Source organism: Seriola dumerili, unplaced genomic scaffold (assembly GCF_002260705.1).
Source record: "Seriola dumerili isolate Sdu_G_001 unplaced genomic scaffold, Sdu_1.0 BDQW01000040.1, whole genome shotgun sequence".
NCBI classification, from domain to species: domain Eukaryota; kingdom Metazoa; phylum Chordata; class Actinopteri; order Carangiformes; family Carangidae; genus Seriola; species Seriola dumerili.
Genome location: NW_019174295.1, coordinates 2,223,934 through 2,240,007, shown reverse-complemented (window position 1 = coordinate 2,240,007; position 16,074 = coordinate 2,223,934). Strand labels below are relative to the sequence as shown.

Below are 16,074 nucleotides of genomic sequence, written 5' to 3'. Positions count from 1 at the left end.
GCAGATCCTCTAGTCGAGAGTAATTGTTACTGAGCATGGCTGATTTCTGAACCATTCTTAAGGTGTGTGTGTGTGTGTGTATGGTGTTGTCAGAGGTGATGTGTCAGTATTTCTTTCTTCCTGTACTACCTACTTCACTCTTTCACTGCTGTTGAGTTTCACAGGTCAGCATCAGTGTCGACAGTGATGACGAGCAATAGTCTTGCAAAAGGATCAGTGAGAGTACAATCCTCCCTAACAAGGACACATGCCAGCTGTTGTAGACTAATCAGATGCCCCCCCTCCCCCAACCTTCACAAGTTATGTAACAGGCTGAAATGTCTTAAAAAGCATCTTTGATGGTTCATGGAGGATAAAACATGTGAACCAAGAAAGTACCAGCTAAATTACGCTTCCGCGCTCTGTTTAAACATATGAATATGAGTAGAAACTGTATCTGCATTAACAGTAGGTGACTAGCCAGCGCTTTGTGTCTTGTCATGTTCAAGATGAGATTTTATAGGAAACAAATTGCTCCTTTTGTGAGGTCGGTGTCCCTTTTTATGGCTATAACCCATAGTAAATAAGAGTCTGTGTTGTTGAACATATTCTGTACGTATTAAAGAGAAAACATGAAGCTGCGATTCATGTTACTATCCAACGTTCCATATTTTAAGTGCACAGCTGATTGCACATTTATGTATGAAGCAGTTTATGTTGTATGTATGCAAAAATAAATGTACGTTGACCTGAGTTGATTTTTCTCTTTTTTGATTGCGCACGAAAAAAATGACATACTTGTAAAAGATCATGTACTTCTACTTAAAATTCAGTTGCACAGACATTTTATCATCTGTTTGTTAATGGAGACATTTATGTTTGTACAACAAAATTAAATGTGTAGTCTACCTGCACTTTTATTTAGATTTAGGCTCTGGATATCACTTCCAAACGGCACCCAGACACTAATCTAAAACCAATGAAGTCATCTGTATCATTGTTAAATTTTAAATCTGTATTTTCCTGTTAGTCCACATATACAACCTAAATATTAATCAGATATTTGTGTGTGTGTGTGTGTGTGTTTATTTATAAATATGTTTTTGCCTCTTTCTGTCCCATCATCTTTTTGCAAATTTTTCAAACTTCTCTACATTTCTCAAATGTATTATTATATTATGTGACAGGTTGACAACAAATATCACTACACCCCTTGTTAATATATATTTATGGTTTTCCAACTCAAACACAATGATGTGACTAACTAAATTATTGTGTGTACAACTAAGTAATATGTATTAAAGTCTTATAGTCAACTTAACACTAAGTTATTAGTTTTCCAACCAGTATTCTTTAGTGCAGTTAACATAAATCTTTGAAAAAGCAATAGCAGTGCACACAGTTTAGCATAAGATGTGCACAATGCACTGTGTTGCCATTATTTACCGTTAGAGGGCAGTAATATTGTTCGGATTAATACAACCTTCCGTAAAAAGATCACAAGAAGTAGAACGTATCTGGACCGGTGAACTGACTGTAGCTAGTAATGTCCCCGGTTGTAAACAAAGTGTGAGCCCAGTCTGAACAGTGTAGCGCCGTCTTGTGCTTGTCGTTTCACTGCACAGGTACGTGTTACCATTTCCAGTCACTATAGACAAATTTATTTTTTAACAGACTGACCCTATAAATGTGAGCATTTATATTAGCTACATTGCTAAAAGCTAGCTGCTGGGTTTTCTAGAAGCGTCCGCACACGAGTGTTGCTATGGTTACACTGTTTTGGCCGCAGCTGTAACACAGACAAACCGTCGTGTGGTTGCGGGTTTTTCCTCAGGAGCGAACTTCAATTCCTTATTCGTGTCTTTCAGGAGGTAAACAGGCGGTGAGCTGCTTTAAAGATGGTGCAGCTGCATGTGAAGCGTGGAGATGAGAGCCAGTTTCTTCTCAGCACCACTGTGGACTCGCCTCTGGAGACGGTGATCCAGCAAATTACAGCCATTTACAACGGGAGACTGAAGGTGGACAGAATATGTTCAGGTGAAACTAACATACTATGTGCTATCTGTAAACACTGTGGAGGCACGAGAAGCCTGTTGGTCTAGGTTTAGCACTAACTTTCAGTATTTTACCTGTGACATGTCTCTGTGCTTTAGTAAATAAGAGCAGTTTGTTTGTTTTTGCACCCTCAGAGATCCCAGAGCTTGCAGACCATGGCATCACACTGCCACCCAACATGCAGGGGCTGACAGAGGACCAGATTGTGGAGCTGAAGCTGAGAGATGAATGGGAAGACAAGTGTGTGCCCAGTGGAGGGCCAGTATTTAAGCAAGATGAGATTGGGAGGAGGAATGGACATGGTGAGACTCAGGCTCTTGGTTGTAGGCTATGTAGATTAACAAAATAAATATTCTAAATGCATGCTAAATGTAAATTGTCCTTTTAGGTAGCCCTTTGCATGAGGATGTAGCTTTGGGTGGAGATTTACCCCTCTTACACCTCTTATATCAAACCCCTCTTGTGACATAGAGATTCTGCAATGAATTAAAATGTTAAACATTATATGTAATACATACTTCAACAGTGGATGACATATACATAAACTGCTATAAATGGTTTCTTTTAATCTGAATGAAAATAGTTTGTGAAAAAAGGCATTTTATTTCTATGCAGGCAGGGTAAAAGAAAAAAAAGATTTTGGTAATCTGACCACACATCTCTTTGTCTTCTACCAGCTCCCAATGATAAAATGAAAGAGGTGTTGATGAGAACAATGGAGGAGGCAAAGGCACTGATCTCCAAAGTGAGTATGAGAGTTAACACTTAAATCTTACATTGTTTTGTTCTCCTAGGGTCAGTTTTTTTAATTTATTTTTTATTCAATCCGTATCTCTTTCCCTCTCTATCCTTCAGAAACAAGTTCAAGCTAATGTTTGTGTCACCATGGACATGGTAAAAGAAGCCCTGGATCAGCTAAGGGGGGCTGTCATGATTGTGTACCCCATGGGGCTGCCTCCTCATGACCCTATCAGGATGGAGTTTGAGGATCGGGAAGATCTTTCAGGAACACAGGTAAACAGCTTCCTAGCAGCTATTGGTTGATGGCTACATAAAATTGTCAGTCAGCAACAAAGGTTTCAAGTTTCTACAGTTGCTGTTGTTTTTAAAGAGGTTCAACAGTCAATTAACATTTAACATTGTCTTTAAGATAATTGGAATTGAAATTCATGAAGCTATGCAACTGTCTCCTTGATCATTTCTTTCTTCACCTCTCTCTTTCTCCCTCATTCCTCTGCATCTGCTCTCTCCGTCTGTCTCCTCACCTCAGGCATCTCTGCAGGTGATCACAGAGAACGAGTGCCAGCTATGGTGGGCTGCCAAAGAGATGCAGAGGGGGAAAAAACTGCAGGAATACATTGGCAAAAATGAAAAGACAAAGCTTGTGGTAAAAATCCAAAAGGTAAGAGCTAATGTGAGCAGTGAGGATTTTTGTGGTTTATGACGGGCTGTGTATTTGTTGTTTTATGATGTTTTTGTTGGTATCGAGAATTACTGTGATCCACTCGTTGCTGTTCCCTTCAGAAAGGGCAGGGGGCACCAGCGAGAGAGCCTATGATCAGCGAGGAGCAGCAGAAACAGATGATGATGCATTACTACAGGAGGCAGGAGGAGCTCAAGGTGAGGATAGGCAGAGCAAAACTGTAGAAGACAAACAACCACGTTCCTGTTTGTACCCACTGTACCTTTCTAACCGTCTCCTGGTGACATTTTCAGAAACTGGAGGAGGCAGATGATGATAGCCACCTGGACTCGGAGTGGTCAGACAGACAGGCCCTCAAAAAACAGTTTCAAGGCCTCACCAACATCAAATGGGGACCGAGATGAAGACCAGTACCACTCCGATACCTCTGACCTGGTCCTTAACAGCTCTATATGCAACTGACTAAGGTGCCTTAACACAATCCTGTCATCTGTTTACCTTTGGTGTTATTTGAGGTCTTCCAGAGGACTTAATATACAGCAGATGACATAGTTTCAGACTTAGTTTCTGGATGAACACCTAATGTTTATTTTTAACCAAATTGAAATGTGAAGAAGACACCTGGACACACAATATGACACATAATGATGTCACATGGAGGCTGATATCATTATAAACCTGGTTTATTTTAACTTTAGTCTTCTCCCTGTGTTCTATCTGATTGTTATTACCCTGTTGTAAAGTTACATTTTCACTGAAGCTGTACAAACACGATTAAATTTAAGTTTAATCAATATTTACTGCACGTTTACTGTTTAAAAAAAAATCAAATAGAATGACTTCCATTGTAGCATGTGTATACACAATGTTTTTACATTTCATATTAATAATGAGCTAATGTTCAACAAAGTCTCAGTAGTAGTGTTTCAAATGAAGCTCAGTCTTACATCCCTTGGAGTTCAGGGACAAGGATGCTACACCTTTCCTCTCTTTGTCTCCTGCTGTGTGATGACACACACTTTAAACTTTAAACCTCTGAAAGCCAGTGCTGTTCTGAGGCAGGAAGTTGCCACATAGTACATGGGTCGTTCCAGTCCTCGTCCCAGCAGGACTGTGTGAGAGTGTTTGGAGGGTTGTGGAAACTTTGTGGGACTGTTGAGGGAGCTGGTGCGGTGATTCAGAGAGGTGAGGCCGGTTTCAAGTAACACTGCGTTCACTAAAAAAAAAAAAAAAAAAAAAACAATCTGGATATAATGTGCGGATTTAAAGGACAATTCCACTAATTGTACATTCACTTCAGAAGGCTCTTTATAAAGACAGTGATCAGTTGTGGCAGGTGAAACTAGAACACATACCTTGGGTTTCTGGAATGAACAGCTGCCAATTTTAATTACCGCTAATGTAGCTGTACTGTAGGGAAAACACTGTAGTGTGTCTATTTTTGTCAGTCACTTTTTTGTCAGTTTTGTTTTGTTTTTTCAAATCAATGAAACATTTTTATCACAGTTAGGAAATATGATCCTTGACAAATGTGTTTGTGATATAAAAGCATTGATTTTCCTTTCTGGGGTAAAAAGCCAGAGGGAGTTTGGAGATGAAAGCAACTGTGTTTCATGGTCCCTTCAGACAAACAGGAGTTGTTATGACAGATCTTGTTCCCTGACATGTTCTTTGGTTTATAGTGATTTATCATTTTCACTGATACAGTTATCATGATGGATCAGTACAGTAATATTCTTGAATGAATGTGGCAGCTGTGTGACTGTGTGTCAAGACGAGTGATTTCAACCTTTTTGTGTCAGTAAACAATATTTCACCTGAAATCTTAGCTTCATTTGGTGGTGAATGTGAATAAATACAATATTTAACCACCCATTTTTCAGTATAAAGTCCTGCTGATCCTTTAAAAATGGCTAGTACTGCACTTTTACTTAAACATTACATTGTTCACAAACTAAGTGCGCCTGTAAAACAAAAAAAAGAAAAAGAAAAGAAAAGGCAAAACGCACAACAAACTGCTTCGCAATGTAATAAAAAAGGTTTCTTGTTTTATCAATAATCAAAGGCTGGGAGTATCCTGAAAAAATCCTGAAGGTGCTTAAGAGCACCCATGGGTCACGGTTTATTTAACATGTGCTGCCATTCAGATAGGCATTCATCCAGATCTCCTGTATGATCATCTCTCTGCGCTCAATCCTCTCTGCCCGCTCGGCCGCCTCGCTCACATAAGTCACTTCCTCCCAGGCGTGCGTTGCCTTCCTCTCTGTGGCTGAGATTAAAGAGCTTTCTGATCCTTCAGCGTCATCATCATCTTCCTCTTCTTCATCATCATCATCATTATCATCATCATCGTCCTCCTCCTTGCAGTTAGCAGTCTGGCTACGAGACTTGGATGCGAGTCTGGGATCTCCGAGCCGGCGCCCTCTGCAGGTCACTCGGACTGATACAGCCAGCAGCGTGAGCAGAAGACCGACACACACGCTGGAGGTGAACAGCAGCGCCGCCATTTCTGGATGCTCTGTGTGGGGAAATGAAGAGGAGGAGATGTAAGAAAACATCTGTGTGCATTCATGAGTACATGCGCCCATGTAGATACTGTTTACCTTTGATGTAGGCATAGGTCAGGAGAGAGTTGCTCATCATAGCTCCTGAGTTGTTTGGCCTTCTTGACCCCTTGGAGAAAGGCTTCTCCAGATCCACAGGAGAAACTGTTGTGAAAGTTTGAATTATGATGCGAAGGAAAGGCCATAAAAACCTCGACTTACAACAGATTACACAATACTGTTACCTTTTTCTGTGCGCACAGTAGGAGATGAGGTGGAGCTGAATATGTTCGGATCTGCTTCCTTTAGTAAAGTCTGTGGTACTATTGAGAGAAAGACAGAGGAGACAGTCTGTATTTATTGCTGTGAATATACAGGACACCATTCATCAGCACAGCACTTCGCACGTCCAAACCTATGAAAAAGTTTGACCCCATTATGAATAGTTTCTGCCCAGTTGTGTTGAAATCTGGCCTACAAGGTTAGCGCACATTGTTTTGTGATAGATGGAGAAAACCGAGCCAGTCAGAAGAATTCCCTTCACTACAGTCACAACTCCAAATTATGATACATGAACAATGTTGCCGGATGACCTCACTGGCATTTGTGCCAATCGCAGGAAGTTTACCAGGATGTCAAATCTGAGCTCACAGTCTTATTATTCCCTGTTTAACTGTGTTATTGGGTGTGATACGATGAGAAAAGCTGATGGCTGAGATCAGCAGATAAGAATTCGCAGTAGGAAACTACAAATGTTCTCTGTTGGAGCTGTCAGATAATGAATAACGGAAAAAAAAACAAAAGCAGACATGACGTGTTCCTATTCTGAGCCCACTCTCTAATTCATCACAAGGCTCGTAATTATATTTTGTGAATGAGGAAGCACAAAGAGTCCTACCACAAGAATAGACCACACTGAGGTACTTCCTGGTTCCTGGAAAGCAGGGGTCCCTAAAGGTCTGGTTGCTGACGGCAACAACGCACCTCTGTTTGCTGTAGCAGGACCTGGACACCGAGTGTACAGCCTCGTGGTTGAGACATTCTGTAGGGAGCAAAAAAGAGAAACTCAGAGGCGAACAATGAGACATCTTCTGTCAGCGAGTGTCTACTGCTCACACTGACGCTCAGCTGCAATAGCTGAAGCACTGATTCACTGTTTTGTAGAAGTTTGGTTGTAGTTTAACTAAAATTAAATCACCTTTTTTTTGGCAGCCGCCTGATGTGTTTTTCCCCTGCTAAGCAAATAGTTCTCGTCGTATCGTTATCCCCCCAATGTTTCTTGCCTATACTAAAGAATTCAATGACCTGATAAGTTACTTTAAAGCACATATCATTGTGAAATTAGTATAATTTGGTAGAATTAGTAACAAATGATAATCCAGTCTTTATCTTGCATCATTCATATCAGCATTTTTCACAGCAGACACTTTGACTTGTCAGAGCAGGAAAAGCACAGGTGCAGCCAATAACATTTAACGATGGCAGGGGCACAACCCAAACGTACTACAACCGTTATTTATGTTATTAGTTTACACCTCTGCGTTTTCTGCTACGGCACGTAGAAACCTATGCAGTGAAAAGTGTCTGCTGTGTAGTTTTTGCTTGTCTCTCTCTTTAATTAAAGCCGCATTCCCCATTTAATTCCCACTGCCTTGTGTTGTAAGGCAAATTTCCGATTTCAGTGATCAGATTGGAGCTGATGCTTTTACTCATGTCACCGTCTGCCAGAGACCTCTAACACAGAAGACATTCTGATACAGGAAAACTACAGCTGTAAGTAAAAATATTAATGATGGCAGATTTTTGTTTAGTATGATTTGGATTCAGGGTCCTGGTATTGTGCGTGCTGGCTCGCTGTCACACTGGGATGCTCGAAAGGAACAGGGCCATCGTTATATTTTATTAGTAACACCTGTGCTTTTCCTACTATGACAAGTTAAATTGTCTGCTGAGGAAAAAGGTCTTTGGCTGTGCCTGAAATCATTCTCTCAGTCTCATTCATTACTCTATAATGAGCACTGAATTATTATCTGGACCCTGATCAGGAATCATCTGTTAGTTGCCACCATGTGAGAAAAACTGAATATCCCGTTGACTCACCAAATGGGGGTGGTCTTGTCAGGTGTGAGGGGCAGGTGTCACTCTCTCCCAGACTTCTGCCATAGACAGCTGCATAGATGTTCAGCACCCTGGGGGGCTTACAGCGCAGGACCATGGTCTCTCCCTCACATGCTACATGTCTTTTGTGTTCAGCTGAGTGAGGGGAAAAATAGAAAGGATGAGGAGGTGAAGGGGGATGGTGGCAGCGGGAAACTGAGGTGTGATTTTTGTGTATATCTGTGTATCTATTGCACGCTCATCCACTGGTGAATGTGTGAAAGAAAGTGATGCAGAAACAAACTGACTGGGAGGAGATGTGACAATAGAAATGGGTGTGATCAACAGGGAGGAACACGTGAGAACTGAGCTGCTAAACTCACTGGGTTTACACTTGTAGTCCACATGGAGGTATTTGGTAATGCCGGGACAGGGGTCCTTCCCAAACAGCAGGTGATTGACAGGTAGCTGGCAATCTCTGTGGCTCTGACACTCAGACAGCAGCTTCTGCAAAGCAAACACCAGGGTCAGTAAGCATTTATCAGTAAACAGGAAGTGTTGCTACATACCACAGTGAACTAATGCGATACACTAACAGGCTGACAAATGGATAAGAGTGGGCTGTGCCTTCATACAGCTAACGGTGGTGTGTTCACTGCAAATGTAAAACGCATATGGGGGAGAAAACCACTCCAGTAAATCAGCTGGAGCTGGTGAACCCCCACCTATTCACAAAGTGACCCGGTGAGAGTGAACAGTGCTGCATATCTCACACATAAAACGCACCTGTAGAGCAGTAAAAGCTGAACAGCTGTGGTTGTGGGCTCTGGGTGGAGGGTCCCGGTCTGCTCTGCACAGCCACGCCTCGCTGCTCCCGTAGAAGGCGGACTGGATGGAGATGGTGGAGTGACGCGGACAGTGGAGACGCAGAGGCTGTCCGTCACAGGCGTGAGCGGAGTGACTGGTGATGATCCTGGACAGGTAGTCTGTTACACAGAGGGCACTGGTTAGGCTGTAATACACTATGGAAATACAGTATACAGGTGCATTAAAGGGACAGGACAATGTCTTCTGCGGCCCTGGAGGGAGCTTTCTAAAGTTACAAAGTAAAAGCATGGGGTTTTAAAGAGATTGCCAGGGAGGATCTTATGAAAGATGCTATTGATTTGCATTATGGGAAATGTAGGATCCATCCTTTTTTGGAGCTAAAAATGTGGATATGTGTTGCTTCGACTTTCACCACAATTTTTTTTTTTAATCTCTCTTCTTTGGGTCCCCCAATTTATGGAAGTGCAAAACAAAATTACTGGAGTATCCCTTTAAATCCACTTAATCATATAACCAAAGGGAAACCCACTAAGCCTGCTATTATTTACAGGAGTAGAAACAGACACAACAACTAAAAAAAAAAAAACATAATGAAAAAGGATTTTAACTTTGAAGCAACTTAACACCCAGTGAAACATATTCTTAAATTGTTGTTCTTTTTTTTCTTTTTCTTTTTAAATCTGCTGCATCTGTGGTTTTTGGATCAGATTGTTTGGCCTCTTTGGAGCTCTGAGTTGTCTCATGTTGCTTTGAAAAAACTCACCCATCAAAGTGCTGCCTGACTGCCAGTGCTCTATCCTGGGTGGCAAATTCTGCCAACTGGCATTCAACCTAATGTGACCCACCTTTGTTGCATGGCATGCAGATGTGATTAAGTTACGTCTGATTCAAACTCTGTTTTATCCTGTGCTGTTTACATTATTTGCTCTGTAGAGGATGAATCTTGAAAGGTTCAGAAGAGACTGAAATAGAGGATCAGTTTGGATGAAATATTCTTTAGATAAAACAACAGTAAGACTGGCTGGTCTCTAACTCCTGTGTGAACATTGTTTTGTCTATGACAAGACGATAACTACAATGACAAAGACAAAATAAGATATGTATTTTACTCCTCACATTGTGTCTTCATATCATGGCGCCTCAAACTGGTGTGCTGTTCCATGCCAAATCTCAAATAGGATCTTTGGGACATATGGGTGGTATTTTAAGAACACTGGCAATGTGAACAACACTAGAACCACTTTATACACTGCACCATACATCATCTGCAGAAACATGATTCACTTTTAGTAATAACAACACTCTCAGAAATGAGGTTTATCTACCTCCTCCTCTCCCCCATCACATCATCATCATCATCATCATCATCATCTTACTTGAGAAGTCAGCCAGTGCATCCATGCGTCTGGTCCACAGGAGTAAAGTTAGGTAGAGGAGGCTGTGGCTCCAGTCTGGTCCGTGACAAGGACGCGTCCAGCTCATGACTCGCATCCCCTGTCCCTGGGATCATATTAAAGAGACCCCAAAAATTCACTGTAGGCTGCAGGACTTCATGAGAAATAAAGTAAAATGAGCCCACGGGTCCGCGACGTCAAGCCTCATCTCTGACGAAACGTGGTTTCCTCACGTGTTTCTCTTCAGAGTAAATAACAGAGCGGCCGCTGCAGCGATGGACCACAGAGGAGGTTAGAAATAGCAGCTGCGCAACAAGTTGTTCAAAACTGACAGACGAGGTGATTAATCCGACGCGTGGTGACGATGAGGATGATGGTGGTGGTGGTGGTGGTGGTGGTGATGATGATGATGATACTCCCAATGCGACTTTTCCTACAGTTCAACGCCGCAGATTTGTGAATGGACGCATGTGGAAACTGAACGTGTCTTACAGTAACAGCTGAGTGGGAATTATAGAGTGGGCGTGGCGGATAAAACTATTTTAAAGCGAAGAGGGGCGACACACTCACGCTCACTGGTATGACGCACTGGCAGCCCCCACCCACCTACCCATGAGCCACATGTTTACTTTTTGGATTATGGTAAAATGCTTTCATTCTGTTCATTCCTTACTTTCATTTTCTTCTGATTTTTAAATGTCACAATTGATCCGAGTTCAAAGAGGATTTGTTTCCCTTTCCCTGCATTTTAATGTCATTTATTATACAAAGCGCAAAAGGTTTTCAGTTTTGCTGTATTTATTTGTGTTTATTATTTGTCAAATTGTGTAATACCTTAATTAATAAAGGATAATAAAGATAGAGCCCATGTAGCAGGAAGTGGCAGTGATACTTAATATGCATCTGGCAGAGAAATAAAAATACTGGCACAGCACACTGCCAAGTTGACATCAGTGGTAAATCTGTGTTTTTTAATCTACAAAGATCAACTTTCAAGCGAATTATATTTTGAATCTGTTTCTTTTCAGAAACTGTTGATGTCCTAACCCATGGTGTGTTTGAATTAAGCAGGGGGCCTACTGGGTAAAATTTGCTCCCCGGCCCACATCCATGACCCACTCCATGGTAACCGGTCAATCTCCATGTCAGACCTACAACAGTCAAGCTGACGGAGACGTTGGGGTCTCCACGCTTGGGGGAGACTGGCAGGGAGGAGGAACTGAGAGGTGATATTTTGCATACAAACTGGACAACAGGCACCCATTCCTCCCATGTTGCTTCCATTCCTACTTTAGCTTTAGGCGTACAGGGAGTGGCTCCAAAAACCCCTTTCATGTGCGGTTATCCCTCCAAAGCCTGTGGAATTTTGTTGTCAAACTAAAAAAAAAAAATTTCCTGGACTTTGTTTTTTGAGCTGAGATTCAGCCATGTAGGTCAAACAGGAAGGTAAAAATTACACTTTAAATGCACATGATTAGAGCCATGTTTTGAGGTATGGTAAGAAAAGCTCTTAAGTACAGTATTTAGATGTCTAAGTAGGGGATATTAAGAGTCTTATGTAAACCTACAGAAATAACCCACTGGATTATCAAAAAAAAGATTATGCCAGCGTGAGGCTGGCTGATGTCAGTACCAATTAAATATCTTTACACTTAGTAATAAAGTAGGAGTGACATATTAGTTTAATATGTATAACACTACTCTTAGTGCTCATTAAAAAAAATAAAGTGCCATCATGTAAATGTAAAATGTCTGTTACTTCTGAAAAGATTCTTCTAAATTTCCATTAAAAATAATTAAAAACATATTCACCCTTCATTCTACTTTTAAATATTTCCAACACAATGAAGCCATTCAAAGAACGCCATCTCTCTGCGTGTTGGAGCAGTTGATCAATAAACATCTGGAAAATAAACTCCATCAGAGAGAAACATTCTCACGACATGCTGATAAACTTTTTCAGCCTGGACACAAAAACACAAAACACTTGATTAGTGCTGATGGTGTTTTGTAACAAACAGGAAGAGGAGTTAAAGAGAACAGGTCCAACTGAAGGAAAGAAACATCACGACTTTCATTTTCTCCTGACAGACTCGTGCGACTGTAGAAACTGCACTGAAGCACTGAAGGACAGATCAGAGGGAACCATTGTAATACATTTAATCTTAGGCAAGTGAGAGAAAATGATGCATGTACATATCATATATAAATGGATTTTGAATTTTAAAGTAACGTGTACAGCTTGCCTCAAATTCACATAAAAATGGATCCGTCAACAGTGACTGTGCATGCAGCAGCTAGTTTTCAAAGGTCGATTTTATAGAGATTTAATAAATAACAGACTCTGTTTAATAAATAACAGACTCTGATGGTCTCTCATAAATTGTTCAATAAGATGAAAGTTACCTCACACGATGCTAACAAATAACTTTATTATTTTTTTAAACTCAGAAAAGGCACAGCTCAAAACAGGGAAAGATTTTAACATTGCAGAACATCTTCACTTGAAATTCACATTCATTTCAAACTGTGAATCAAGGGCAGCCTGTAATTAAAGAAACAAAGTGTCATTAAAATAAAAAATAAAAAAAGTAAGTAACCATATCTTGTTTATTACTGAATGAATTGTTTAGATACTCACCATTTCTCTTTTTGCTTCTTCTATTTTCACTTTAGCAAGAGACGGGCTCTGTTGTGGTGTAGGAGGGAAAAACAGTCAGTAAAGCCAAATACAGCAACAAAAAGGCTGTTTCCTAATATGTGAAGATTGGTTCAATTATTCTATCAAATTTAATAAAGTTAAATTCACGCACATAAACATAAACTGAATTTCTTAAAGAGCAGGATGGGATAATGTGAAAGCAGCAACTGAAAACAAACATACTGGGCTCAGGTCCATGTAAGGCTCCAGTTTCTTTTTCAAGGGGATTATTTCTTGTTTCAGTGTAGTGACTTCCTGCAGAGAGGAAAAATAAGATGACACATTTTAAACCCTGAAAGCAGACAGCGTTGCGTTTTCATTTCCATGGTGATGACTGTGGTGCATGTGTAGAAGCTTAAATACCTCAGAGAGCTGCACAATAGCCTGGTGGGTGATAGACTTGTCCATGTTCCTGGACACAAGCTGAGCCTGTTGGATCGATAAAACTGAATATCAAACTCTGGCAGGGCCGTGATATTTTCAAAACCTGGTCCCTCCCGACAATGATACGAAGGGCGTTAAGTGTTGGCATCATCTCTGTTCTCTAAACCAGAGGCAGTAACTTGATGCCCACATTATATCAGGGTCAGAATACAGTCTGTCATTCTGAACAAAATAAAAGTGGTAACTCAACAGAGGAAAGAACAGTAGCCTGCCAGGAGCTTAGTTTCTGAGAGGTCAGTTTCTGCCCCTTTGGTAACATTTTTTGTTCTGTGGCAACTTTAATTACCTATGAATTAATATATAACACACTCAATTTTTTAGCAAATTTTGTCTTCTTTCCCATTGTTAGATACAGACAGAGGGTTTTCTGGAGGACTCTTCTCATCCTCTCCATCTTTCACCCTTCTAATTGATTATTTTTATGCCATCGGTTGTTTGATTTTTTTTTTTTTTTACTGGTGGCTGAGGACACCGATAATTTATGCCTCTTCAGGCTGCATAGCAACTTGACATTAGTAATATTTTGTTCAATCTTCTCACCCAGCAGGACCTTCCCACTAAGACACGAATATTTGAACAGAAACAGAGCGACATAATACATTTTCTGCCTTATTATTTCAGTAGCAGTATATTGTACCATGTATCAACACCTGTGCATCTGAACTAGCACTATGCAGCTATTACAGATGCAGATACGACAGCACAACGTACCTCTGCCCTCTCCCGTCTGTTGCTGAGCTCTTTACCCTTCGCCGTCACAAAATCCATGTTGAGCAGTCTCTCCTCCGCTTTAGCGCTCTCCACTGCCTGAGCTTTAACAGTTTTGTTGATATCCCTGAAGATAATTAAGAGCAATGATTAGTATGAACTACAGCCTGTAGCAAGCAGCAAATGGTTTTATGTCTGTTCTGCTGTGACTGGATTTTATCATGTGTTTACATACAGAATGTGACAGCGCAGGACTGTCTGTTTTAATTGTAACAAAGCAGTAGTGTCACGTTATGCATCAGCATGGCAACATCCATGTTCTTACTCTTGTAAGTTGCTCCGCAGCACCAGAGTAGCTCCGAGTCTCTTTCTGAGGGCCCTGAGTTCCCTCTCAAGTCTTCTGTTGGACTTCTCTGCTTCCAGAAGTTCGTTGGTGAGGTTGTTCACTGCTGGCATAAAGCTACACAAGAAATTTAAAAAAAAAAAATCCGATTTGATTCTTTTCCTTTCTTACTTTTCATGTCTTTCTTCATGGAGACTAATCACAAGATAATAGTAACACAAAACAGACTTTAACGGTGCAATGACAGCATACCTGCCCAGTGATGTGTCTCTCACTCCAAGCACCATAGCGTTGTCCACTAAAGCAGACAGGTAGTCAGCAGCGGGCTTCGACAGGCTTGCACAGGACAGACCAGCACCTTGTAGAAGGACATCCTGGAGATGTGCACCTGGATGGAGAAAACACTGGTTAGGTCTGTGAAAATGCTGTAGATCCTTTTTAGTGAGAATTAACGCACAATAGCGTCGCCTTATACTTGACTAAACTATAAACCCTAAACTGGCGCATGTAAAGATACTGAGTCTTAGTTGCGGCCATCATTCCTGTCAGCTTTAATAACATTTTACTGACCACATTAGCAGAATGTTTTTGAAAGAGAATGACACAGAAAAGTCTTTGCATGCACAAGTATGGCAACTACAGTGGGTCAAAGATGATCCAGGAATTATCTGATAATTATGATTTAGGTTAAGACTAGTCTCCAACAGAATAATGCATCCTTACTTTACTTTTATTTGGTAATAAAAGTAAGGTAAGGATCCTTCAAAAATAATGCCATGAATCGTTTTGTTTATTAATTACTTTCGTGCAAAGCGCAGTAAATATAAAAAAGAAACAGTGTCTACTCAGAATTAACACATGCCTCAAGAATAACTGTGTGACACCATCAGCTACTTTCACTGCGTTAACCTGTGCTGTCTGTCAGTGACTCACCATCAGCCTGATACTCTGATGCTTTCTGCTTGAGGTCTTCTATAAGGAGAGCCGTGTCACTGCACCGGGCTTCACTGGACTGAGCCAGCTGGTACAGGACGTCCACTGTTCTGGTGTTGACCTCGAACTGCGGCACCGGTTGATCCCCAAACACCGCGCTGAGCCAGCTGTTCACCTGTGGAGCCACACGGAACTGGAGGATAAACAACAGGCAACAACCACAGCCACTGCATTCACTTAAAACGTTACGAGACACTAGCGAGAAACATTACCTTCGTTATCTTTTCACACATGGCGAATAAAAAAGGCAGCAAAAGCCCAAAATAACGAGCCTCTTCAAAAGTTCAAGTGGCTATGCAGCTCCAGAGAAAAACGATAACAGAATCTGCTCTTTAGTTTCGCGCCCCTAAAAATTATTCTAATAACTTCCTAGTTATCAACCAATGAAAAAAGGTTCCTAGCTACGTTTACTTACAACAATAATTTAAATATTTTTTTAAATAATTAAAATAAAACATAGACGATAACTGGTGACGAACTAAATAAATGCAAGCAAAATAGATGACGAATTAAATGACTACGCGAAAATAAATTTCGCTTTATTAAAAAAGTTTATCCGGTTCACG

At 40.9% G+C, this 16,074-nt stretch overlaps 3 protein-coding genes across 3 annotated transcripts; 1 reads left to right on the top strand and 2 right to left on the bottom strand.

Moving 5' to 3' along the window:
• The first annotated feature begins 1,497 nt into the window (after positions 1-1,497).
• On the top strand, positions 1,498-4,704 carry cunh21orf59 (chromosome unknown C21orf59 homolog). The gene is made up of 8 exons (XM_022738997.1): positions 1,498-1,604; positions 1,848-2,016; positions 2,169-2,336; positions 2,712-2,779; positions 2,890-3,048; positions 3,305-3,436; positions 3,559-3,654; positions 3,751-4,704. The coding sequence occupies exons 2-8, from the start codon at positions 1,878-1,880 to the stop codon at positions 3,859-3,861; spliced, it is 873 nt and encodes a 290-aa protein (XP_022594718.1). The 5' UTR covers positions 1,498-1,604; positions 1,848-1,877; the 3' UTR covers positions 3,862-4,704.
• An 80-nt stretch (positions 4,705-4,784) lies between these two features.
• Positions 4,785-10,870, bottom strand: eva1c (eva-1 homolog C). Its single transcript, XM_022738996.1, has 8 exons — positions 10,302-10,870; positions 8,884-9,083; positions 8,481-8,604; positions 8,101-8,253; positions 6,899-7,042; positions 6,246-6,323; positions 6,061-6,165; positions 4,785-5,975 (listed from the first exon to the last, which is right to left on the bottom strand). The coding sequence occupies exons 1-8, from the start codon at positions 10,414-10,416 to the stop codon at positions 5,584-5,586; spliced, it is 1,311 nt and encodes a 436-aa protein (XP_022594717.1). The 5' UTR covers positions 10,417-10,870; the 3' UTR covers positions 4,785-5,583.
• A 1,626-nt stretch (positions 10,871-12,496) lies between these two features.
• On the bottom strand, positions 12,497-15,986 carry haus1 (HAUS augmin like complex subunit 1). The gene is made up of 9 exons (XM_022738969.1): positions 15,721-15,986; positions 15,449-15,623; positions 14,768-14,903; positions 14,498-14,632; positions 14,176-14,299; positions 13,384-13,449; positions 13,204-13,275; positions 12,961-13,008; positions 12,497-12,864 (listed from the first exon to the last, which is right to left on the bottom strand). The coding sequence occupies exons 1-9, from the start codon at positions 15,739-15,741 to the stop codon at positions 12,820-12,822; spliced, it is 822 nt and encodes a 273-aa protein (XP_022594690.1). The 5' UTR covers positions 15,742-15,986; the 3' UTR covers positions 12,497-12,819.
• Positions 15,987-16,074: the final 88 nt, after the last annotated feature.